The sequence below is a fragment of the Podarcis melisellensis genome, assembly GCF_964234715.1.
Source record: "Podarcis melisellensis genome assembly, chromosome: 13".
NCBI classification, from domain to species: domain Eukaryota; kingdom Metazoa; phylum Chordata; class Lepidosauria; order Squamata; family Lacertidae; genus Podarcis; species Podarcis melisellensis.
In genome coordinates, this window is record NC_138545.1 from 37692870 (window position 1) to 37718878 (window position 26009).

General features: G+C 50.0%; 2 protein-coding genes across 7 annotated transcripts in view; one reads left to right on the forward strand and one right to left on the reverse strand.

The window, feature by feature from the left end:
* The window catches only part of AP2A1 (adaptor related protein complex 2 subunit alpha 1), a 38820-nt gene extending 22717 nt beyond the window's left edge, over window positions 1–16103 (forward strand). For 2 of the 6 annotated variants that reach the window (XM_081883889.1, XM_081883888.1), the window contains exons 12-24: window positions 485–582; window positions 1788–2019; window positions 3241–3405; window positions 4033–4098; window positions 4190–4350; window positions 7021–7092; window positions 8971–9053; window positions 9921–10009; window positions 10506–10630; window positions 11639–11755; window positions 13415–13484; window positions 13895–14029; window positions 14239–16103. In XM_081883889.1, the coding sequence (XP_081740015.1) occupies window positions 485–582; window positions 1788–2019; window positions 3241–3405; window positions 4033–4098; window positions 4190–4350; window positions 7021–7092; window positions 8971–9053; window positions 9921–10009; window positions 10506–10630; window positions 11639–11755; window positions 13415–13484; window positions 13895–14029; window positions 14239–14316 (1491 nt within the window). In that variant the 3' untranslated portion in view covers window positions 14317–16103. The remainder of the gene's footprint in view (window positions 1–484; window positions 583–1787; window positions 2020–3240; window positions 3406–4032; window positions 4099–4189; window positions 4351–7020; window positions 7093–8970; window positions 9054–9920; window positions 10010–10505; window positions 10631–11638; window positions 11756–13414; window positions 13485–13894; window positions 14030–14238) is intronic. The other 4 variants (XM_081883892.1, XM_081883893.1, XM_081883891.1 and 1 more) reach the window with 3 other exon arrangements.
* Window positions 16104–17410: 1307 nt separating this feature from the next.
* Window positions 17411–25985, reverse strand: FUZ (fuzzy planar cell polarity protein). Its single transcript, XM_081884265.1, has 11 exons — window positions 25741–25985; window positions 24415–24536; window positions 23212–23296; window positions 22066–22134; window positions 21516–21620; window positions 20915–21112; window positions 20740–20835; window positions 19682–19788; window positions 19449–19519; window positions 19249–19350; window positions 17411–18164 (listed from the first exon to the last, which is right to left on the reverse strand). The coding sequence occupies exons 1-11, from the start codon at window positions 25840–25842 to the stop codon at window positions 17959–17961; spliced, it is 1263 nt and encodes a 420-aa protein (XP_081740391.1). The 5' UTR covers window positions 25843–25985; the 3' UTR covers window positions 17411–17958.
* Window positions 25986–26009: the final 24 nt, after the last annotated feature.

Sequence of the window (26009 nt, forward strand, 5' to 3'; positions counted from 1 at the left end):
AATGAACAAATTAAATTAATTTGGATATGCAGAAGATATTAAGAATAAATTTAAGGAATCGCAGAAAGAGGGGGAAGGAAGCCAAGTTTTGAAATGTTAAAATGACTGTAATTTTTTTGAAATGTATAAACCTGAAAATCATAAATATTAAAAAGGGGGGCAGGGACTGAATGGGGTGCTTGCAGCCTTTTTCAGTGGTGTTCCAAGTATGCCCAGTTTCACTTAAACGCATGGTTCCTTGGAACACAACCCCCACATAAATTGGGAGTTGCCTGTGCATCATGATTCAGCCACTGTTCTTTCTGGGTTAGAGACCCAGAATGAACCTAAAAGAGCCTGAGGCAATTGCGGTGTTAGTCCTTTTGAGACACGTCAGTAAAAGGGCTAAATCATGGCCTGATGGTTGCATGGGAGCCTGAATGGGGGCTTATTTTTTCTCCCTGCCTCCCTACAGCACATTACAGATCTCCTTTGTTTTCCATAGGCCCTACAGGCTCCCGCCTGCCACGAGAACATGGTCAAAGTTGGCGGCTACATCCTAGGGGAGTTTGGGAACCTCATCGCTGGAGATCCTCGCTCAAGGTTGGGAACTGTGGGAGGAAGGAATGTGGGCAGAGCCTAGGAGAGGGACCCACTAGCCCACCTTATTGGTGACAGGTTCTTTCTCTCCATCCACCAATCCTCAAAACAGCTCTGAGTGAGATGCCTCCTCAAGGCCGTTCAGTGGGGTGGTTCTCTCTAAACCTCTTTGGCAGCAACAAGGGAGTTTTCAACCTTAGAAGCCCTTGTTTTACCATTCCAGTGGGCGCTAGGCCAAGCATGTCAGGGAGATGGCAAGGCTAGGACTCTGGCATGTAGATTCTTTTGGGAGGTGGGATTTATATTTAATTTTTTTGGTATGATCCTTCGAACACGTGAGCCTCCACCCGCAGTCTGAAATGAATGGTACAGCCCAGGGACAGGTTAGCAGCCTCACAGAGAACTAGGGCTTAGTTCTGTTTGCAGAGGCTCATCCCCTTCTTTTCTTAGCTTGGTGAGGCACGTTGGCATGCCTGGCTTCAGATCCCCTCCCCTCTGCTATGCTGACTTGGAGTGTGGCAGCTAAAAATGGTGCCACCCTCAACCCGTGCCTCCTTCCTGAAGAAGCATCTCCACCCACATCACTCAGTCCAGACACTGAGGTCCAGCACCAAGGGCCTTCTGGCAGTTCCCTCACTGCACAAAGTGAAACTACAAGGAACCAGACAGAAAGCCTTTTTGTTAGTCACACCTGCCCTGCAGAACGCCCTCCTGGCAGATGTTAGAATCTGTAAAATTTTTCGTAGACATCTGAAGGCCAGCCCTATTTCAGAGTGCTTTTAATGTTTGATTTTGTCATTGTTTTGTTGTTACTTTTGTAGGAAACCTCCCAGTGTGGCTGGGGCCCAGTCAGATGGGCAGGGTATTAGAAAGAAAGTATAATAGAGTGGAACCTTGGTTCTCAAACTTAATCCATTCCGGGAGTCCGTTCAACTCCCAAAATGGTTCGAAAAACAAGGTGCGGTTTCTGATTGGCTGCAGGAGCTTCCTGCACTCAATTGGAAGCTGCGTCGGATGTTCGGCTTCCGAGAAACGTTCGCAAACTGCAACACTCACTTCTGGGTTTGTGACATTCGGGAGCCAATTTGTTTGGGAGCCAAGCCGTTTGAGAAACCAAGCTACCATCTTCCTTCCTTCCTTCCTTCCTTCCTTCCTTCCTTCCTTCCTTCCTTCCTTCCTTCCTTCCTTCCTTCCTTCCTCTCTTCCAGCCCTCTGGTGCAGTTCAACCTCCTGCACTCCAAGTTCCACCTCTGCAGCGTCTCCACCCGGGCTTTGCTCCTCTCCACCTACATCAAGTTCATCAACCTCTTCCCTGAGACCAAGGGCACCATCCAGGAAGTGCTGCGCTCCGACAGCCAGATCCGCAACGCCGACGTGGAGCTGCAGCAGCGGGCGGTTGAGTACCTCAAGCTCAGCTCCATCGCCAGCACCGATGTCTTGGTGAGGGGGAAACTGGGAATCTTGCGAGAGACGGGTGGGCTGGTAGCTAAGTCAGCCATTCATCTCGGGGAGACTGGGTGGGGGAAGAGAGTTGGCTGATCTGAAAGAGAAACTGGTTGCAGCTGCATCAAATAAGGGGAGACGTAAGGCTTCGATCTGTGAATTGAAACCAGCTCTTGGGATTTTTTTTGTGCTGCGCCAGAAGCCCATTTCTGCCCCTTCACCATAGGCCACAATGGGGAGCCAGGAAAAGGAACCTGCCTTATATACCAGGGTCAGACCTCTGTTTCCCCTGCCTACGCTGACTATACTGGTTGGCAGCAGCTTTCCAGGGTTTCAGCAGGTTTCAGCAACCGGGAGGTGGTAGGTTTTGAACCTGGGACCTTCTGAGCCACAGCTCCCTTTCCAAATCCCATCGGCCCCAGACAGTGTGACCCAATGATCAAGGTGTATGGCAGTTGTAGCCCAACAACATTGGGTGGGTCGTACGTCCGCCACGCATGAAGGAATCTGACCCTTGAGCCGAAAAGGGCTCTGGAGCCTTTGAGGATTCCAGCATTTTGGCTCCCTGAAGTTTTTTTGTAGGATCTGCCTTTTCCGAGAGGAATTGTATGGGCTTTTAAAATTTTATCTCTGCCGTTTGCTTGTTTTGGGCACTGGATTGGTATTTTATTGTTTCTGCTGCATTTAAAAGCAAAACTGGTGCTGGCAAGAGAGCTGTGGTTATGGGGCAGAATAGAAGTGTCATGAATGAAAAAGTTGTTGGCATCCGTCTGTCTCGGGGACAATGCACCTTTGGGGGTGAAGTCAAACTATTGAAAAGTTACAGCCCCTGCTGAGGGTGTTTTGGGGCAGATGAAGGCGTCCAGCTGTGCTGCTGCAGATGCACCACAGCGTTGCTTCTCTCTGTGCTCCGCCCAGCAGTCATTCCTCCTCCGATCACTGCCGACTGTCTTGCCTCCAGGCACCGTGGTTGTCTGGAAGGGGTTCCCACATGGTGGGGTTGGTGTTGCCAGCCTTCATATCACATTTGCAGACATCCTTTGTAGCACGGAGTTGGTCTGCCAATGGGTCTGGTGCCTGAAGCCAGCTCCCCCTAGAGCACGTCCTTGGGAATCCTGCCACCTTTCCATTCTGAGGACATAACCAAGCCGTAAATGAAAAGCAGACGAATAACTCGTCATTCGAACCCTTCTCCGTCTCCCCAACTCCGCCCCTTAGGCAACAGTGCTGGAGGAGATGCCTCCATTCCCTGAGCGCGAGTCCTCCATCCTGGCTAAGCTCAAGAAGAAGAAGGGCCCCGGAGCTGGCAGCGAGCTGGACGACGGCAAGAAGGACCCCAACTCCGAAATCAATGGGGGCATGGAACCCTCAGCCAGCACTGCCGTGAGTGCCAAAGAGAGGGAGGGTCTGGGGCTTGGAGACTTGGGGTGTCCCCTAGCAAGAAAATGGTGCCTTGTGTGGGGGAGACCGGGGCTCTTTGGAGAAGGGAGGTCTCGGGAGTCAAAGCCCAGGGCGAAAACCATTTACCAGAAAGCCTGTGGTGCTGTAAAGTGGGAAGGGAAGTGGGTGGGTGGATTCTGTGATGGCTGACAAATTCCATTAAGAATTTGTCAGCTTGTTGCCAGATCTGCCAACCAGGAGAAATGCAGTTGTGATGCCTCAAGCTGGTTGGTGTCCTGGCGCTGCCGAGCACACAGTGCACCTCTCTTCCCTCCCCTTGGGCCTTGCCCAAAAGATAAAATGCAAATCTGAGAGGTGGGCAGCAGGGATGGATACTGTATAGAGTTATATAGATCTAGAGATTAGAATTAGTAAAGAAATGCAGATCTGTAAATTAGAAAAGGTAAAGAAATAATAGGTATAGAAAACGGAATTCGTAAAAGGCAGCACCAAGAGGCTTGTCCCTTCCCCGCAGAAATGAGGAGGTGTTAATGAATCTGATGTACGAATGTGTCCAATTTGCACAATTATTCCAATTGCAGAATTTGTTTTTTTCTGGACACATTTTAGTGCAGGAGTAGAGAGAAAGCATGCTCCCACAGCGCAGGGCCCGGTGCCTTTTCCTCTGCCCCCAAGGTAGGTACCAGGGTTCATGGGTTCAGTTCTCAAGGCAGGTGCATGGAAGGACCTTTACCTTGGCTTCTCCCTCCCTCCCGCTTCCCCGCAGTCGACGCCATCCCCCTCTGCCGACCTCCTCGGCCTCCGGGCAACCCCAGCAGCTGCCTCCGGCGTCCCATCCAGTGCTGGCAACCTTTTAGTGGACGTCTTCTCGGACAGCCCCTCATCCGCAACTGGCCTTGTGTCTGGCGCAGAAGATAACTTCCTGAGGTGAGGGGGCCCTGGTGGGATGTGGGCACAGGCTTCTCTGGCCCTCTGCTTTCCCAGGGAAACTGGGCAGTGGTGCTGCGGCGAGTAATGGCGGACTCCTGTAGACACAAGGCCCACCGAATGCTCTCTCCGTCAAAAGGGTGCAAGCCATTTTTTCCCCGGAGGAAAGTCACTCACAGAACGGGGATATAGGGGCCTTTCCCGTTGCCAGGAATAGTAACTCTGATCCATAAGAAAGTCGAGAAGAAGCCTGGCCTGGTATCTGGTCCTGTGTTTCAGAAGGGATGGTGTGGATTTTCCTCCCGTGTTCATGTTTGCTTTGGGCAGGCTAGATGGATTTTGAGGGTGCTTGTTTCCAAGATGGTGGGGACCTTATGGGCTTTCTCTGTCCTTTCGGAGAGGGGCATGTGTTAGTCCTTGTGGCCTTGTCTTGCTCTCTGTTTCTTTGCCCTCTTTTGTGCATGTGTGTATATCTCTCTCTCTTTTTCTGTCTGCTGCCTCTCGGGACTGGTTCTCTCTCTCTCTCTCTTTCTTTCTCTCTCTCTCTCTTGCTCTGCCTTGGACGAAGCAGTGACTTGGAGGCTCCTCCCGAGAGTCCTTCATCCCTCTTGGTGGAGGCTGGCCTGCCTGCAGAGTAAGGGGCTGAAACTCTCTCTCTGCCAATACTGCCCACCCTGCTATTTACCCTGCCTCCCCAACCTCCTCAGGGGCACCTCTCAATGAGTCCCGGTTCTCTGTTAGGACTCCCATCAGCTGAAAGGAGGAGAGGGCATCTAGCAATTTTTTAAAAACCCACCTGTGTGTTTGATTACACCTCAGCTCTCTGTGAAAGGAGAAGGATGATGGAAGCTGAAATGATGTTCTGTGACAGGGATGGAGAACCTTGGGTCTTTCAGGACCCCAACTTCCATCAGCCCAGGTGGCATGGCCAATGGGAGTTGAAGCCCAGCTGCTGGGAACGTAGCATCTGGTTGACCACTGAGAGAACAGGATGCCGGACTGGGATGGGCTTTTGGTCTGAGCAGGGCTCTTATTCCTTGTCCGGTGCTGTGTCAGCAAAAGAGCCTTAGTTCAGCTCCAGCTCCTTGTCCTTGCCTTCAAAGCCACCCCCTCCCGACCTTGTTGTCCCGCCCGCAATCTCTCTCCGCCCCCCATATCATGATACATCTCTGCCAGTGATCTTCGGTCTTCCGGCTCTGCCACCCTCCATCATCTGAACATCAGTGCCTCCGTCCTTTCTCGCCTGCAACGGCGTCCCAGAACACCTGCCTGACACCACCTTTCTTGCCTGCTATGAAACCCGCACCACCCCCTCGTCCCCCACATCACGCTGTAACTATGCCTACGCACATGCAGCCGAAACAACTGCATACTGCCTCCCTGTCCTCTTGTTTCTCCTCTGGGTGGAATTTTGAGATTGGATGCTCCTTGGGGCAGGGACCCTCTGCTCTTGTGTTCCAAAGTGCCATGGACACAGATGGTTCCAAGCATGCAGATGGGTGGAGGTGGCTGTGGAACAGAAGCAAACAGCCCAAAGGGAATTCCTCTTTTCTGACATGTGTGTCGCCTCTGGGGCCTCTAGACTGCAAAGGCCAGAGTGGCCATTGCATCCCGGGGCTGTTGAGGAATTGGGAGTTACTTTTAACTGCCTTAAGCCTTTTGCATCCTTCATGTGAGTGAGGACCACAGGGTCCAGGGGGTGGAGGCCCATGGCTAGAATATCCTGCTTCTTTGAGAAAGCAGGTAGGTTCAAGCCACTGGTGGCCAGATCTCCTGGACTATCAGTGGCAGCAGTGTGGGAGGTTGGTGCAGATGTAGGTCCTACCACAAAGGAGTCGTGGCTTCCCTTGGGGTGGCAGGTGTCTCTGAGTCAAGGAATGCAGAGTTGGGTTTCTTGGGCTTTGAGGGGAAGGCGAGCTTCTTAGCAGGTCAGGGCACCTAAATTGCTTGCAGACGTGATTTTTGAAGGAAGAAGAGTCTGCCTATGCATAAAGTCACTCACTTGGATGGCTTTAAAAGAGGATTAGACAAAATCACGGAGGATAAGGCCAGCAGTGGCTGCTAACCCTGATGGATGTGCTGTCGCTCCACCGTCAGAGGCAGCATGCTTTTGGAAACTAGCAGGTAGGGAAAGTGCTGCCGTACTTGGGCCCTGCTGCTTGCAGGTTCCCGTAGGAACCTGCTTGGCCACTAGGGAACCAGGATGCAAGACTGTGATGGTCTCATCCGGTGGGCTCTCCTTTATGTGTATCTTAGCAAAGGTGTTGACGATGCAAATACGTTTTGCTCTTGTCCTTTTAGCGCAGGTGTGTGTGGGAAAACTTTGCCCCCTGCCCCCTGCTAAACCACCCCCAGCAGGTTTAGCCAATGGGATGATGGACATAGCAGTTCAGCAACAACTGGGAGAGCCAAAGGTTCCCAACCTTTTCTTTTAGAAGCTACTTAGGAACAGTGCCTGGTCCTTCCGCTGCCTCCTCACCTGCTATGTTGCATGCTGGCTTGGTGTCTATATATTTGTGTGTGCGTGTGTGTTTGTTCTCTGCCTCCTTCTGGTACTAACCTGGTGCTGCGCCCTGGTGACTCAACTTTTCTGCTCTCTCTTTCTCTCTCTCTTCCCCACCCCTGCCAACCGCTGGTCCCCTTTGCTATGGCCTTTGCCACCACCTTCAGCTCAGGGGCTGCCGCATCTGTCTCTGAGGACCCCGCTTTGCCTATTGCTGAGGCCGATGAACTGCTTCACAAGTAAGATCCTGCAGTGGGACTGTGGCTCCCAGAGGCTTGGGGCTGTGGGTGGCGGCAGTGGCAGACTGGAAGTCTCTTCCCCCTTGGCGCAAGAGGCTTTCTCTGGTTCACCAGCCTGATCCCATCTGTGCTATTAGCTCAGGGGTTTGGGAAGCGTTTTCAGCCCAGGGGGCCGCATTTCCTCATGGGCAACCTCCCAGGGTCCATGTGGGTGGAGGTGAAAGTGGGCGGGACAACGGATGCAGCTGTTAACCTCTGTACAGTGAAGCTTTCCACACACCTTCATCTAGGCAAGCAGGTGAGATCATCACAGTTTAGGACAGGGGTCAGCAAACTATTTTAGCAGGGGGCTGGTTCACTGTCCCTCAGACCTTGTGGGGGGTGGACTATATTTTGGAAAGGAAAAAAAAAATTCCTGTGCACCACAAATAACCCAGAGATGCATTTCAAATAAAAGGACACATTCTACTCATGTAAAACCACGCTGATTCCCGGACCATCCTGAGGCCAGATTTAGAAAGCAAAAGATCAGGCCCCCGGGCCTTAGTTTGCCTACCCATGGTTTAGGGATCCATTTCAGCCAGGAAAAAGCAGCAAAGGAGGGTGCAGGGCCAGGCCATGAAGGGGCGTGTGTCCTGAACCTCAGGCCCAAAGGAGGGCTTGTGGGAATGGTTGGGTGCAGGGATACCAAAGAAAGGATGTCCAACCACACCAGAGTGATCAGTTCTAGTGCTTTATTAAAAGAAAAGTGCAGACTTAACAGCAAAGCAGCCTGCCAGGTCTCCCAGCCTTTGCAGATGTGGGACGGACACTGCAGCAAGGAGATGGCTTGTTTGCGCCCAAGCAAACCTTCATGTATTCTTTATGCACAAAGCAGCATATGTCACTTTGGGCAGACCTTCCTATTGCTTCACCAACCTGATAAGATGAGGGCCTAGGTGGCAAATACCCAAACCTTGTAGATAGCTCCCCTTTTTGGGCTCAGAAATACACAAATTAGGATAACACCAAAGCAAGCCAGTTAACCTATACAGTGGTGCCCCGCAAGACGAATGCCTCGCAAGACGGAAAACCCGCTAGACGAAAGGGTTTTCCGTTTTAGAGGTGCTTCGCAAAACGAATTTCCTATGGGCTTGCTTTGCAAGATGAAAATGTCTTGCGAGTTCCTGCGGAACTCCCCCCCCCTTTTTCCCAAGCCGCTAAGCCGCTTATCAGCTGATCCGCTAAGCCGCTTAACAGCTGATCCGCTAAACTGCTTAACAGCTGATCCGCTAAGCCGCTAATAGCGCTAATCCGCTAATGGGCTTGCTTCGCAAGACGAAAAAAACGCAAGATGAAGAGACTCGCGGAATGGATTCTTTTCGTCTTGCGAGGCACCACTGTATATCAAAGCAAGGAAATATGTAGAAGCTCATTGCTACAACACAATACCAATTACTGGTGGGGTTATCTTGACTACCAAGATGGCATTCACCTTTGGTTCAACACAGCGTGGCCTGTGGAGGCTCCCCAAGAGCCAGATAGAAAGGCCTAGAGGGAACCTCCGCCCCGGGCCTGAGGTTTCCAGCGTTGTCTTAGCTTCACCTGACACCACTCTCTGCTATGTGCTGAAGTCTCTCTGCTTCCCAGGCATGGCAGTTGGGAAGAAAAGGGTCTCCTCTGAACAAGGGGGTTTTTCCGATTCACTGACCTGCTGTCAGCTGAGCCTTAAGCCCTTAGATAGCAAGAGGTAAGCTAGAGTTGACCAGCTGCATGTCAAAAGAGACCAGCACCAGCGGAAAGGGTGGGGTGGGGAAGCCCTGGGTGCTAGAAGCCAAAACAGAAGGAAGATCTTGGATACCTGCCTGCCTCCAACCAACCCTCCGTGGTCCATTGCAGGTTTGTGTGCAAGAACAACGGAGTGCTCTTTGAGAACCAGCTGCTGCAGATCGGGGTGAAATCGGAGTTCCGGCAGAACCTGGGTGAGTGGGGATTGGGACAGTGGGCAGAATGGTGACCAGCTCCCCCAACCTGCATATTAGGAAGCTGGTCTTTGCATTTCATTGGCCTTACTTCAAGGAGATGCTCCTCACATCAGCTTCCTTGGTGGGCTCCCCACCTCTCTAAACTAATTTTTAATCCTTTCCCTTCAAGTCCTTTTGCATGTTGACACTTAATAGATTTTTGCCTGTGGGGCAGAGAGAAGTAGGTGCCCAAGTCTCTGACAAATTGTGGTACTTGGATTTTGGGAATCCAAAATCTAAGCATTTGCTTGTATTGATGGATGGTTGGATGGATGGAATGGAATGTATGTGTTGCCTTTTGCTGGAGACAAAGGGAGGCACACAGTTTCTCCTGTTGCTTCTAGTGAGACTTGCTTCCAGGAGAGAGTCAGTGAATGTTTTTTTTTATGTGAAGCCGCCCTGTGCTCTGTTTTGGAGGAAGAAGCCAGGGTGTAAAAATATTTATCAGCTATAAAAGTTAATAAATAAATCTCCTCCTGCCAAAATTAGAGAGGGATGCATGCTGTTGTGTCAGCACAAGTGTCTCTTGAGGAGAAGATTGGAAAAGACAGTTTGTGCTGGTTATTGGCCTTTTGGCTAAACTTGTTGGTGGGGGGGGAGAGACAGGAAACCTGTGGCTCTCCAGGTGTTGTTGGACTCCAACTCCCATCAGCCCCTGCTAGCATGGACAGTAGGTAGGAACGATGGGACCTGCAGTCCAGCAACATCTGGAGGACCACAGATTCTCCATGCCTGGTGTCGAGGGGCCCTGAGCTGGTGTTGTGAGCAGCCAAGGTGAGATGCTGAGCAGCTCCACATTTTTTTAAAAAAATGTCTTTTCTCCAGGCCGGATGTATCTCTTCTACGGGAACAAAACGTCCATCCAGTTCCAGAGCTTTACCCCTACAGTCAGCTACCCAGGAGACCTGCAGAGCCATATCCTTTTGTAAACGTCTACTGGGGGTGGGGGGATGCGGGTGGCACTGTGGTCTAAACCACAGAGCCTAGGACTTGCCGATCAGAAGGTCGGTGGTTCAAATCCCCGCGATGGGGTGAGCTCCCGTTGCTCGGTCCCTGCTCCTGCCAACCTAGCAGTTCGAAAGCACGTCAAAGTGCAAGTAGATAAATAGGTATCGCTCTGGCGGGAAAGTAAACGGCGTTTCCGTGTGCTGCTCTGGTTCGCCAGAAGCGGCTTAGTCATGCTGGCCACATGACCCAGAAAAACTGTCTGTGGACAAACGCCAGCTCCCTTGGCCTGAAAGCGAGATGAGCGCAGCAACCCCAGAGTCGGCCACGACTGGACCTAATGGTCAGGGGTCCCTTTACCTTTACTGGGGGCAGGGGCATCTCAGAGTAGACTTGCGGCACTAGAGGCTTTCTTTCCCTTTGCTCCTCGGGGAGGATAACACTTCGTTTCCTTAGCACCGCTCACAGCTCAACATCCAGACAAAAGCAGTGGAGCCTCTGGTGGAGGGAGGCGCTCAAGTGCAGCAGGTCCTGAACATCGAGTGCCTGAGCGACTTCACAGAGGCGCCCCTCATCAACATAAAATTCCGGTACTGTAGTCCACAGCATCCCTCTGGGGACTGAATGCCAGCTTGTTGGCATGGCTTCCATTTTCTCTCTCTCTCTCTCTTGCACACACAAGGCCCAAGCCAGCAGGCTTCCCTCTTCACTCATCAAAAATGATTGATCTGTTGAACGGGGTCATTTGCTTTCCTATCCGTCCCCTGCCCTGGATAGGGAGGTTTAGGCTTTTCAGTCCTCTCCAGCGTTGTGGCTCATCTCAATTCCCTCCCCGCTTCCCTTTTTGTCCCCAACTTGAGGGGATCTTGGGGCGCCATGGGTATCCGGAAGAGAAGGGCTGTTGCAATGGGATGAATGGAGAAGTGGCTGGGGCTGGGGCAGCCTGCGTGACCAGCCGCGTCTCTGCACCGGAGCAGGGAATGATGACGCAGAACGGTTCTGTAATGGTTTGAAAAGCACACAAAATGTTTCTAGCCCTCAGTGTTGTGGAGAAATTCTGTACATGAGCAGAGCTGAGTGAGATCCATGTCATAGTTCCGGTAGTTGCCGTTTGCATGGTTAGTCCTTACCCTGTTATTCCCTCTGTTTGTAAGAGTGTAAGAAGAGGCTGCTGAATGAGGCCAATAGCCCTTCTGTTCCATCTTCCTGTTATCACAGTGGCCAACCAGATGCCTGTGAAGGAAACCGCAAGCAGGAGCTAAGCATAAGAGCACTTGTTTCTCCTGCAGTCTCCTGCAGCTATCAATATCAAGGATATTGCCTCTAACTGTGAAGACAGAGCATAGCCATCATAACCAGTAGTCACTGACAGACCTTATCCCTCTCCAGTTTCCCCAGGAATGTCGGACCTCCAGCAATTGCTATGTTTCATAACTGGCAGTTAGAAGATCCTGTGCTCAGTGGACTTGGGGAATCGGCCATGTTCCAGCCGATCCTCTTGAAGTGCAGGGACAGCTGTGCTATGGGGAGTTCAGTGTCTCTTCCCGCCCCCCCCCATGCCCCCTTTCATGGGTCTCTCTCCTCCATGTTTCTGCCAGGTACGGTGGGACGCTGCAGAACCTCACACTCAAACTGCCCGTAACGGTCAACAAATTTTTCCAGGCAACAGAGATGCAATCACAAGACTTCTTCCAGCGCTGGAAACAGCTCAGCCTGTAAGTGGGGGAATATATAGTACGAGTTTTGAGAAATGTTATCGGTGGAGCTGATTTTAATATCAGAAGTTGGGTTTACCAGCACCTGTTTATGCCTTTGAGGGAGCAACTCAGGAAACTTCCTCAGTTAACATATTTCCCATCATTTGTGCTTTCTCCCCCTCCCTGTGTTTGCTTAGTCCATCCCAGGAACCTTCTCCTTTCTTGAGCCGCTTGGTATAGCCTTAAAGTCTCTTTAGGTGACTATTGGTGTGCAGCAGTCGTCCTCTTTACCAAATTTATGTTCAGGAGACACTGTAGCCCAGTGGAACAGCACCTGCCTTGCGTGCAGAAGGTCCTAGCTTCAATCCTGGGTGCCTCAAGATAGGGCTGGAGAATAATGCCTGCCTGAATCCTTGGAAAGGCACTGCCAGCCAGAGTAGACAATATTGAGCTAGCTGGACCAATGGTCTGATTCAGTATAAGACAGTTTCCTGTGTCCATAAATGGCACAAGATTTTTACTTCCAGATGGACTACTATTGGGGGGGGGTGGCACCCCAGACATTCTGCCACCACCACCACAAGTGCTTGGAGGATTGAAAGTTTGTGCCTTTCCCTACCCCTGCAATGGGATCAGTTAACCAGCTAATGCGCACTTGGCCAAGTCTTATCAGGTGGGCATGACCCTGTGAGCTGGTGAGCCTTGCTCAGTAGAAGTGCTGGCCCTCTGTCAAGAACCTATAGCAAAAACTTCCCTTTAGATTAAGAGCAGCAGCATTGGAAGCAGATGCTGTGGTTTTTAGCAAGCTAGTCGAAAGCTGTGTGAATTGGATTGCTTTAATTATGTCTGTTGTTCATACATGCTGCTGCCTCTTTCCCCAGCAATCACCTATATATGTGTGTGTGTGTGTGTGAGAGAGAGAGAGAGAGAGAGAGAGAGAGAGAGAGAGATAAATAGATAAGGAAATAGTCAGAGATTTTAAGGTATTAGTCAAAGCTTTTTGGAGTGACTGTTAGTTAGATCCTGCTTGTGGCATCTTCCTTTCCTTCCATATCACCTGAAATCAGTCAGTCTCAAAAGATGGGCATTTTGAGAGATCTACCCCACTTCTCCTGGCCTACTTGAGAGATCAGTGTTTGAAATTCCCTTTGCCAACCTGGTTCTACCTTCCAGCTGTGTTGGATTGCAACCCCTCATTAGCTCCAGCCAGCGCAACTTATTGTCTGGGCTGATGGGAGTTGTAGTCCAGCAACTTCTGGAGAGCTCCATAGGCTTCCCAAGCCATGTTTCGAGGAAGGTGCATCTTTTGGGGCCTGAGCAAGGATTATGAGCAGCAAGACAGCTCAGCTGTACTTGATGACAAAGGGTGGCTTAGAACATCTCTCGTACTGCATAATACAGCCTAGATACTGCTGTACCATGAACATTTCTGTTGGTTATCAAACAACCTGCCTAGAAGAGGTGCCCAGAACTCTCCTGCAAGGCCCAAGGGCTTTTGCTTGTACCTGGGGACTTATTTTTGCCTTGCACATACTTTTTAATTGCCACAGTGACTCGGCAGATGCAACATCTGGTGAATGGCCGAGGCACAACTAGGTTGTGTGGCAGGTTGATGAGGAAGAGACAGTTTTGCGCTGTCACTGATCTGATGCTACCCCATCCCAAATCCTTCTGCAGGCCACAGCAGGAAGCCCAGAAGATATTCAAGGCAAACCACCCCATGGATTCCGAAGTCACCAAGGCCAAGGTGAGCATGCTCACATGTGTTTGCGTTCACCGTGGGAAGCGTGGAAAATGAAGGTTTGGGCAAATAAACATGAAACGCAAATGTTCTTTGGAATAGTGACAGAGGTAAGTAGGCATGGAGATCAGGGTCAGTAGACGGGGTACAAAACATCCAGGCTTTCCCATTCCTTGGTATCCAACAAAGAGTGTTTTTGCACAATGTGCAGGACACCTGTGTCACCGAGACTGAAATCTTTTGAGTGGCAGGTGGATGTACAGCTAGAGACCGCATGAGCTGTACTGCCGGCTAGGATGCCAGCATCTTTCTACCCCATTTTGTTCCCTCACCTTGTACATCTTTCCCCTCGACTGCCTTCCCCATGGCAGCCAAGCAGAGGAGCCCAACTAAGCTGAATCCCCTTCTTTCCACAGCTGCTAGGTTTCGGCAGCGCGCTCTTGGAGAAGGTGGATCCAAACCCCGATAACTACGTAGGAGCTGGGATCATCCAGACGAAGGCGCTGCAGGTGGGATGCTTGCTGCGGCTGGAGCCCAACGCCCAGGCACAGGTGAGGAGGCAAGAGCTCCGGGATGCTTGAGCTCTGGGAGCAGAGTGGAAAGGAGGATACAGCAGTGGGAGAGAATTGGCTGTTGGGACTCCTGGGTTGCCCAAAGAGGGAAGGAGCGGGGAGAAGTTGAAAGCTCTGCTGCCCTAAGAGTGCTTTCTGAAGCCAGGCTGAATTGGCTTGACTGTTTCTCTGCCTACGTTTCCCTGCAGATGTACCGGCTGACCCTGCGCACCAGCAAGGAGTCCGTTTCGAAGCACCTTTGCGAGCTGCTCTCTCAGCAGTTCTGAGACATTGGCCGCACCAGAGGAGGCGGGGAGGGCGGGCTGCACCGGGGAGAGGGGAGGCTGTTCCTGCACACTTGGCTGCCTACACCTGCCCCCTCCCACCTCCCTCCAAACCAGGGGCCTCCGGAAAGACTGTACTGCTCCCTTGCCTGTTGTTGTGATGACCTCTGTGTTCTCATTGCCTAGCCCGGGCCAGCACCAAGGAATACAAAGCAAGGTGGGCGGGGTGGGGAGCAGAAATGGGGTCCCTGGCATGGACAAAGTAGAATTGGGACGGTGGGGAGGGGGGGATGATTTGCGTGGGGGTAGGGCATCCTTCTGGGAGTCATCTTCCCCTTGCCCGGAGGGTGGCCCCCTGGAAGAAACCCAAGACCTCTCCCATCCATCCCATCTGCCTGTCCCTTCCAACTCGGGGTGAGGCTGAGATTTGTGGTCTTAATCCCCACCCCTAACCCCACGATATCGGCCGGCATTTTTGGGTTTTGTTTACAATCCTCGCCCCCTTCTCCCCCCAGACAAGGCCTTTCTGTGGGGGAGGTTAACTCCCCCCGCTTTCCCCTGAGCTGGCTGTGGGGGGGTTGGGGGGAGAGGAATGGGGTGCGTGTGGGTTTTTTGTGGGGAGGGAACTGCTCGTAGGGGGGTTGTTTTTGTGTTTTCTTTGCCTTGTGTATTTCCCCGGGGTGGGGTGGGCATGGGCGTTCTTCCTTTCCTTTGTCATGGACCATTCCAGTGTTACAGTTGCGTGTGTTTTTGTGGGGAAGTAACCATAAGTCGAGAGCCTCCCGCCCCTTCCCTCGCCTCCTAGAAGGAAAAACTGCACGAAGGTGGGGAGGGCTGTGAGGAAGAGATGCCTAATCAACTCCTCTCCCGACTCCCCTCAACCCCACCCTTCCCTCCTGGAGACTCTGGAATGCTGCCCTCCGTGCATTTTGGAAAAGCGGGGAGGGAAGGTTCAGTTCATGCTATACTGGGGGTGTCCCAGCTTCCATGCCGGCCCGGGCTCCATGTTACTCTGCTGTGTAGGTGTTATCTAGCGCATCTTAGTTTTATCTGGGTTTTGAATGCCTGTATCTATCTCCATGTGACTCTTAATAAAGCCGTGAGGGCGGGGGAGAGCCAGGATCAAGCCAGGCTGGGTCACCCCCACACCGCTGACTGACTCGTTGTGTGCTGCTTTTTAATATGTGGATAAATGGCAGGGCGGGAGGGTGTCCCCAGCCCCCTGGAGCAGAGGTAGCCATGACTGTGTGAGACAGAATTTGGTATTTCTTCCATGCGGGCTTCTAGCTATGGGGACGCGAGGGCAGCTTTGTCTTCACAGTTGGAATCCGCTATGTTTCCAGTGGGGGTGGTTTGCCCCGACACCCGCAGAAGAGGGGGTTCAGCTGTATGGAATTGGTAGGCCGAGAAGCGGTCGAAACACTTTGCGGCCGAAGTGAAACCATTCCGTTATGTCAATGGCACAAGACACAAAGAGTGTGCTTTTTGCTGGGGCTAGAATGCAGGGATGCTTTCTAGGGTACCCCAGCCGTGGGACTGAAGGCAAGACTTTTTAAAAAGAGGGAGGAGGCCCACTTCTTCCTCAGAAGCACAATGCATTTACCTTTGTAATCTCTCACCTTCCTGCAAAGCCTAAAAGCAGTGGGGAATGGAGGGGGCTAATTAAAGATTAGGAGACCATGTTCGCTTCCCTAAGATATACCATTTCTGGTGGGTGTTGAAATCTGTAACAAGCCCCTCCCTTAATTCTGTGGTGTGAATAAATTATGCAGATCACCTGCATAAACGTATTTGATGTGCAAGCCTCTTATTTTGGTTACCAACTTAGAGTCTTCGTGGGGCTAGGGAAAATGCTAGAGTTGGAGGAAAGACATTGCAAACTAAGTGAAGAGCCTAATCATTTGTCCAAGTGTGTTTTAGAGGGACTGGCCATCAAAGCTCTGCAAGCCAAGACTAGAAACATGCATTTAAAATATTGGAATAGATTAAAAATAAATAAAGCCTGAGCAAAATACTAATTTAAGTATGCTTCTACTGAATTAAAAATGCATACAAACCATCTGGATCGGAGAAAGAGTTTTTCCCCAGCAAGCATTCTTGAAATTCAACTCCTCTGAATTTCAGCCACCATTTTGTTACCCACAACTGAATTCCAAGAAATTACAGCTGAAAGGCAGCAATTTTATGGGCCGTATAAGTGACAAATGCAGATCAGTGGATGTCTACTAGACATCTCTGTTCCCAAGATACATTTTTCCACTAGAGCTGTCTGTCTCTATCTTAACTACCTACTTACCAAAGTAACACAAATTTGTGTGGCTCAATTCATAGATTTTCAGAATGACTTCTTAATGACTTAAGAAAAAACAAGAGCCTAGTCTTCTTACAAACCCAAATTATATTGCAAGCTGGCTCATTAACAGCCTGATCAATGAAGCCCTGCCTAGAATTTAATATTTATTGTATTACTTTAGAGGCAAATGTTGTTTGACTCCAATTCCCGCCATCCCTGAATATTTGCCTGGAGCTGATGTCCAAGATTTGGAGACGCACAGATTAGCCTGCCCTGCTTTTACAGTGTTCAAAGTGCCTTATAGCCATCATTTCACTAATACGCACAGTAGACTTGTAATAGAGGTCAAGTAGTTAGGGTGATTGAGGCTAAGGAATCAGTACTTGCTTAATGACAGGCAAGATTTGGGGAATTCCAGTTCAGCCTTGGCCACCAGCACATCAACTCAGAGAGGGGGAGGGGAGGGAGGGAGAATATCAGAAGATGCTGCACCGCTGCAGAAGGAAAGAGCTATTCCTACCGGAAAGGGTGAAATCAGGAAGGAATAGTATGGGAAATAAATAGAAGCAAAGAAATTACAGCAGCAGCAAAAGCACAGTGCTATAAATACTACACTGAAAGCTGGCAACACCAATTTCAGTCATTATCGAACATCCCATATTGCTGTAATACTCAGCATGCGGCAGACAGACTAGACACAATGGCTGTCCTGAGGTGTACTTAATTGGATAGAAGGCACCATTTCAGCACCCTACTTCTGCCACAGGTCAAGTTCAGAAAAATCAATCTCAACTCTCCCCAGAATCGGGTGCAAACAAATTTTATGGATGCAGCATTTGAACTGATATGCCTTCCAGCAGAGACTGGTTTATTAGGGCACTGCCCCACCTGTCTGCCTTCTTACGTCAACCATTCCAGGGTGAAGTATTTGCTATCAGCTTCCTCCTCCATTCCACTGTTGCCCTTGTGGAATTCAGGAGAATGGGAGACAAAACTAGAATTTACTTGGCTGCCCCTAATATTGGTCTTCCTGCCAGCCCCGCCAGCCACACTGATGCCTTAATACAAACATGTCTAGACAATGGTGTCTTTCCATTTTTTCCTCCCAAGAGTGAGGAACAGATATGCAAGACATAAACTGGTACTCATCGCCATTGCTAACCCAGTGGCCTCTCACTTCCATAAAGAGCAGGGAGTGAGTGGATTAACTCTAGTCTGTAGAATCTCTCCGGCTCCCCCCCACACAAATCCAGACTGGTCCAGTGCAGGCTAATCACAGCTTGCCTGGGAGGTCCAAGGGCTCTGTCTCAGTGCCCACATCTCATCTTGGGAGTCCAGTAGGGAACATCCCCTCAGAAGGCCGAGTCCTCAGCTGTGAGGGTCTGGAGGGTGCTGGTTGCCAGAGACCGCAGAGCAAAGGTAGGCACATCTGGCTTCACAATCAGGAACAGTTGGTGCCGCTTCCCCTGGATGGCATAGGCCTTATACGTAGAGTAGACCAGGTAACAGTGTTGAGGACAGTGGGAGAAACCAGCCTGGAACTCCTCCTGCAGAGGGACTGAGGAAAGGACAACGAATATCAAGCCCCACAGGATATAACAGAGGCTGGAGGGCAAGTTTGGCCCCACACGCAGAATAGTAATTTTTAATAATAATTTATTATTTATACCCCGCCCATCTGGCTGGGTTTCCCCAGCCACTCTGGGCGGTTCCCAACAGAATATTAAAAACACGACAACACACCAAACGTCAAAAACTTCCCTAAACAGGGCTGCCTTCAGATGTCTTCTGAAAATAAGATAGCTGTTTATTTCCTTGACATCTGATGGGACGGCATTCCACAGAGCAGGCACCACTACCGAGAAGGCCCTCTGCCTGGTTTCCTGTAACTTCACTTCTCGCAGTGAGGGAACCACCAGAAGGCCCTCGAAGCTGGACCTCAGTGTCCGGGCTGAAAGATGGAGGTGGAGACGCTCCTTCAGGTATACTGGGCTGAGGCTATTTAGGGCTTTTAAAGGTCAGCACCAACACACTGAATTGTGCCCAGACACGTACTGGGAGCCAATGTAGGTCTTTCAGGACTGGTGTTCTATGGCCTTGGCGGCCACTCCCAGTCACCAGTCTAGCTGCCACATTCTGGATTAGGTGTAGCTTCCTGGTCACCTTCAAACATAGCCCCACAGAGAGCGTGTTGCAGTAGTCCAAACAGGAAATAACTAGAGCATGCACCTCTTTGGTGAGACAGTCTGTGGGCAGGTAGGGTCTCAGCCTGCGTACCAGATGGAGCTGGTAGACAGCTGCCCTTGGCACAGAACTGACCTGCACCTTCATGGACAGCTGTGAATCCAAAATGACTCCCAGGCTGTGCATCTGCCACCAGGGAATGTCGGCTTTAGTTACGGAAACAAAGGAGGGGAACTAACTTTAAGCCTTTGAAGCTACAGTAAAAAAAAAAAAATACTTGGAAAAGGCCCCTATGGCTACTGCCTTGCTCAGTCACCAGGAAGTTCCACCTGTCACAAGAACCTGAATTTTGCACAATAATAAAATGTTACAACATGCAAATACTTGCCACAACTTGAAATGTCACAGAAGAACTTTTTGATTCACAGGACAAAAGGGATAAAGAATCAAGAACTCACCTGCACTCTCTTCGAACTTCTCACAAGGGAAGTACAAGGAGACAGTGAGGGAATAGAAGGAGCGGAGGGCAGAGAGGCGATTTTTCAGGGGCATCTCAGATCCTGTAAAAGTGCGGAAAGATACATATTTAAATGCTCTGTTGAGAGAGAAAGGGTGGGCTCTCTCTGGCCTTCCCAGTGCAATGCAGCTTGAACCATACCTTCAGCTGAAGTGCCCTGAGGCTGTACGGTAAAGAGGCTTTTCCTCAAATCTTGGTTGATCAGCAACACCCTGTAGGAGATGAGATTGTGAACAACAGTTGGGTTATAATGGGGCCAGGGGAAACGCTGGCAAGGCTGGCAGTATAATTTTCAAAAGGGTGGAACAAACATGAAGCCAGCCCCTACAGGGGTTCAGATCCTCAAAAGCGCTCTCTTCTCCCAGAAGACTCACCCCAGGATCCCAGGGGCAAGAGCGATGCCAGGAGGCAGGCACCGAGGAGGGGCTCTGGCACTTGCCTTCAGAAGATCCAGCAGCGGCTGCCAAAATCGCTTCACTAACTATAGGAAGAAAGAGAAAGGGCTTGGTAGCGCCACTAGGTTCCAGTTCTCTGGAGGGACAGAGAGCATGCCCTAAGCAAGGAAAACCCCAAAGCCTCCCTTCTTCCTTGAATAATAGTGATTATTATTATTATTATTATTATTATTATTATTATTATTAATACCCCACCCTCCCCGGCCAAAACATCAAAATATATGACACATTACCATAAAATCAAGCAATCAGTTAACATACATCCTACATCCTAAAATCAACTCAGAATCAAAGTGAAATCCAATCAGATGGCAGCCCGCAAAATAAGGATGGGGGCCTTAAATGCTCACCAGGCCTAACTGATTATACGGTATCTTCTATGAGCCTGTGAGAAAGGTTGGGGGGCCACTTTCATGCAGGTTCTTATAAGGAGAGAGGGGGAGTCAGACTGCACCCCGGCCAAAGGCCTGGCGGAATAGCTCCGTCTTGCAGGCCCTGTGCAAAGATGTTAAATCCCGCAGGGCCCTGGTCTCGTGTGACAGAGCATTCCACCAGGCCATGGCCACAGCCAAAAAGGCCTTGACTCTGGTTCCTTGAGGCCTGGGACCTCCAAGATGTTATTATTTGGGGACCGTAAGGTCCTCCATGGGGCATACCAGGAGATGCTGCTCCATGCAGACCAGAAGTGAGAGGATGAGGACGGCAACCAATGGGTGGGTCAGCCCTTTGCAAGGGGAGGGGCAAAACACTGAATTTCTCGTTCTTGCCTAAAGGGAATGGCCAGGAAACGGATAGCACAGTCCGTAGAGCTATACGGCACTCTTAATCTCAGGGTTGTGAGTTCAAGTCTCATGTTGGGCAAAAGACCCCTGCACTGCAGGGGGTTGGACTAAATGACCCTCGTGGTCCCGCCCAACTCTACCATTCTATGATCCTAGTTGCTTCACTTCCAAGGTCCACACCCTGCTCTCTCTCACCTCATCAGCCAAGAACTGTAAGGAGGGCTTAGGGCCACACAACAGCAGCACCTCCAAACCAGGCACGAGTTGGAGCGTCAAGAAGCGGTGGGGGACCTGTTAGGAGTGAGGGACACAGAGAATCAGAAAGCTACACTCCTCTACTGGCCCCTCCCTGAATCGCCAACCAGCTCACCGTGGGGCTGCCATGAGGAAGGTAAACGGGCAGATCGCGGGAGGTGTGAGGGGGCAGCGAGCGCACCAGCCACACCAGCAGCATGGCCTCCGAGGCTGCCAGCTGCCACCACTGCTCTGTTGCACACAGCACCTGACCGCCCACAAGCAGGCTGCCAAACCGCGACTCTGCTGCAGCGGCAAAGACTTCCAGGCACTCCTGAATCAGGAAAGAGCAAGGCAACACAGGGAATGTAAGAACAGCCCCGACGGATTAGACCAAAGTTCCATCTGATCTGATTCAGCATCCTGTTGTCATCTAGGAGAAACCCATTAGGTGCACAACAGCACTCTTCCCATGAGCGATTCCCAGTAAATGTTATTGAGAGACATACAGCCTCTGATATATACAACTAATCCAGAATGCGGCAGCTAGACTGGTGACTGGGAGTGGCTGCCAAGACCATGTAACACCAGTCCTGAAAGACCTACATTGGCTCCCAAGCACAATTCAAAGTGCTGGTGCTGGTGCTGACCTTTAAAGCCCTAAACGGCCTCAGCCCAGTATAGCTGAAGGAGCAGCTCCACCCCCAACGTTCAGCCCAAGAACAAGCCAGTCTCACCTGCAGTATTGCCCTGGAGGGCACCACTGTGCATTCCACACACTGGGTCAGGTCAGCACTGCATTTGCCAGGCTCCAGGAAACTGTCAATCAATTTGTAACATGCCTAAATTGGGGGAGGAGGAGGGAGAGAGATTTCATATTTAAGCTACCAGGGATAAAAACTGACTTCCAAACACATGGAATAGGTAATGAAATCCATTTTTTTAAATATTTGAATGATAAAAGTGTAATGTGTGAAATAAAAAGAAATCTGCAGCTAAGAATTCAGGCTTTGCCTAGTTTTTTACTAGAACACCGAGGTCCACCTATTAGAGGCAGGGCAAGACAGCTTAGGTACAAGGGAAGAAGCAGGGTGCCTTTGAGCATATGTTAAACCCAGGAATCTGCAACCAGAACAAGAACCAAGTTGTTCCATGAAACAATCCACTACTGGTTCCACCCATTCTGCAATATTTTTCAGCAACATCATTCGGAGGGAGGAGCTTTTTAGCTGTTACAATTGATACAGCAACCTCCAAGTCGCTAGCCATCCTCAGGTCAGGTGTTACCTTCAGGTCTTTTTTGAGACGTTCAATGTTGCGTGCATTCACCAGCTCCTCCAAGCCCAACACCAGCACCTGCAGTAAAACACACAATTGCCTCCTAAAGATCCTCTGGTTATTCCTTCTGCTTAAAGATTCTTAGAAAAAGATCCTCTGGTTATCTCTTCTGCCAAAGAGGGTATATACCACCTTGCCACAAAGAAGCACAGCACTCAGTTCCTGCATAAGCCAAGCAGGTTTCTAGAGACATAGCTTGATAGGCATGTGCTCAAGTGGATCACAAGATGTGGCGACAGAACACCCGTGTATTTTAGGAGCCAAAACTCTTGACCTCTCTGGCCTCAGATGTACACTTTATGCCTTCAGATTAGCTTATCTAGAAACAACCCCTGCAAGTCTCCTCTCCACACCTAAGGGTGCCCTGGAAGTGGTGCCCACCCTCCAGGTTCCAAATTTGCATTCTCTGCCATTCTTTCTACAAATGCGAAAGGATGGTTAAGGTGTGCTATGGTTAACTAATGCACAAATAGCAATCAAACTGCACGAAAGGCTTAGCAGGTAGGACAGGTAAGCAGCTGGGAAACGAGAGTTCTTGGGAAGATTTTAGGGCAGACAAACTTTCCTTTTCTGTATCTTACTGAAATAGACCATTTCCTGTAAGACACCAGAGTGGGCTTGTGGGTTTTTTTTGCTATTCCGTTTCTGTATCTTACTGAAATAGACCATTTCCTGTAAGACACCAGAGTGGGCTTGTGGTTTTTTTTTGCTATTCCACATCAGCCTTCATCAACCTGGCGCCCTCCAGATGTTTTGTACTACAATCAGCCAGAGCCAGCACAAGGAGCTGTAGTCTAAAATATCTGGAGGAAACCAGTTTGCAGAAGTTTTCTCTAAATCAGCAGCAGTAGCTCTAGGCAAACATCACAACTAAGATACCTTGGCTGAAGAGGATTAGTACCCTATGAAGTTTATATAACTATTTAACAAACACACAGGAACGCTAGAAAGCACAGTTGCTTAAAACTGAATGCCACTCAACTGAGACAGCTGCTCCCTTTGGAATTATGTACCATTCCAATGCACTGGCTTGCCTCCCACTTTCCTGTTACATACTAAGGCCGAAATGACGTTCCACCACCTTTGACTGCTCACCATGGCACTGAAGACATTTTCAAGGAGTCTTCCAAGGCTGAAGTCACTGGCACCTTCATCTGAGGACAGGACAATGAGGGTGATGCTGAGAACACCAAACACAAAAATGTTAAGGGTATAAATATAGACAGGAAATCTACAGGAACTCTTCACCTTAAATGCCACCATGTTCAACAGAGATGCAGCCTACAAACAGCTGTCTACAACCATGATGGCTAGCAACTTGATTTGGTCTGCCATCACAAAAGAAGATGTGAAAAACTTGAGTGAAGCCTATAAAGGCAATATTGTATTTATGTGGTAGCCTGCAAGCCATGGATGGCAAGGCACTGTGTGCAGGAAAGTGAAAAGGCTGATAGAGGAAGAAGGACAAGCATAGTAACGCAGCCCACTTTCCTTCCTCTGACAGCCGCAACTGACTAGGAAAAAATTATGTAAGTTAGCAACTGTTGTCCCTAATTTACTAGGTATCTGCTGCTACATTTTTAAAAAAAAAGATCATTAGGGCTGAAAAGCCTAATGAAAAGAAGCTTGTGTGTGTTTCTGCTCAACTCTTTAGTATTTTTGTGTTAAAGGGACGCGGGTGACGCTGTGGGTAAAACCTCAGTGCCTAGGACTTGCCGATTGTATGGTCGGCGGTTCGAATCCCCGCGGCGGGGTGAGCTCCCGTCTTTCGGTCCCAGCTCCTGCCCACCTAGCAGTTCGAAAGCACCCCTAAGTGCAAGTAGATAAATAGGTACCGCTTTATAGCGAGAAGGTAAACGGCGTTCCGTGTGCTGTGCTGGCTCGCCAGATGCAGCTTGCCACGCTGGCCATGTGACCCGGAAGTGTCTCCGGACAGCACTGGCCCCCGGCCTCTTAAGTGAGATGGGCGCACAACCCTAGAGTCGGACACGACTGGCCTGTATGGGCAGGGGTATCTTTACCTTTACCTTTATTTTTGTGTTACATTTTAGAACAGAGTTTTGCAACCATGAAAGCAAGAATGAAATACAGTTATTAGGGCTTGAAGAAGGCCCCCTTGGATTAAATAAAATATATAAGAAGGCTGCACAGGTCTTATGAGACATTACAAATGAGAGGGATTTGTCCCTCTGCCCCTGCTGCTCCTGCTAGATTGAAATTTCTGCCCTCTGCTGGAAGCAAAATGCACCCCTCTTACCTCTTACCGCAACGAACCCTGACGAAGGCATGGAACCTCACCTGTTATGAAACACTTTCCACACCACTCGAGTATTCTCTGTACAGGCAGCTGTCAGTAGGACATCCAGGTTGGAGCCAAACATATGAACCCCATTCAGGGAGCCAATCACAGAGAATGGCAGCTGTGGGATAAAGGTAAGCTTTAGTATTCTATATATTAATATGCAAAGATGTTATATACTGACTCCTAATTTTCCCCATTCAGATTCACAGTAGCAATTCAAAGTCAGTGTGGAGGCTTATTTTTTTGCCCTGCTAACGGAAGGGGTTTTAAATCAGCTTTTGCTAACCTGGTGCCCTGCAGCTGTTTTGGACTTCAATTTCTGTTACCCCCACCAGCCAGTGGTAGCCAGGGCTGATGGGAATTGTAGTCCAAGGCAAGCTGCAGGGCTGTAGTTTGGTGAAAGTTTGCTTTAACTTTATTGTGTTTTTAATTTGTTATGTAATCTTTGTACAGTATTTGAATTGCTCCTCTCTGATTTTAAGTTGCTTTGATACTTTTTTGTAGGAGATGAGCAAATAATACCATATTAGATCATTCAGTATTAAATGACTGACTGATGATGACCCCCGCAAGATATCAAGCAGAGAGAGACAGAGAGGTCTTTCCTAGGCCAGCCAACTGAAATTAGCTGCATATTGTCAAGGGTTGCACCAGGAACCACCTTCAAGGCATGTTGCTGTACTGCTGAAAAATGGATCTTCCGTACAAACCTATGAAGTCGCTATGTCATACCACTGGGCCACATACCCCAAGGCTCTCTACTTTGACTGACAGCATCTTTTCAGGCATTGCTCTTTCCCAAAGGTAATTCCATACACAGAGTATGTGCTGTACCCACAAAGAATCGTAAAACTGTAGAGTGGGAAGGGACTATGAGGGTCAGCTGGTTCAACACCCTGCAATGCAGGAATCTTTCACCCCAAAGGGATCTTGAACCCATGACTTTGAAATTAAGAGTTTCCTGCTCTACTGACTGAGCTCTCTTTGATGAACCGCCCTGAGATCTTGCGATGAAGGGCGGTACAGTGGTACCTCGAGTTAAGAACTTAATTCGTTCTGGAGGTCTGTTCTTAACGTGAAACTGTTCTTAACCTGAAGCACCACTTTAGCTAATGGGGCCTCCCACTGCCGCCGCGCTGCGATTTCTGTTCTCATCCTGAAGCAAAGTTCTTGACCCAAGGTACTATTTCTGGGTTAGCGGAGTCTGTAACCTGAAGCGTCTGTAACCTGAAGCGTCTGTAACCCGAGGTACCACTGTATATAAATCTAATAAATAAAAACAAGGGCGCAGCGGGGTGGGAGCAGAGGCCACAACCCCCCACCTGCTGCTTAGAAGAGCCACCTCGGCTCCTGCAATACAAAGGCACTCCGCTGCTGGCCGTGAGACACAGCAAAGTCACGGAACCTCCTGCTTCGTCCCACATCTTGGGGCTCCTCCGCTCGCTCTTCTCCGTCAGCGGCTCTGCGCAAAGGAAGAAACACCCCCCCCCCCGATCACCACCGACGCCCCGTCAGGTCTCCCCGCCGCTCTCTCCGCTCCTCCAGCACGACCACATCAGCCGCCATCTTGGGGGAGCCCGAGGCACGCTGG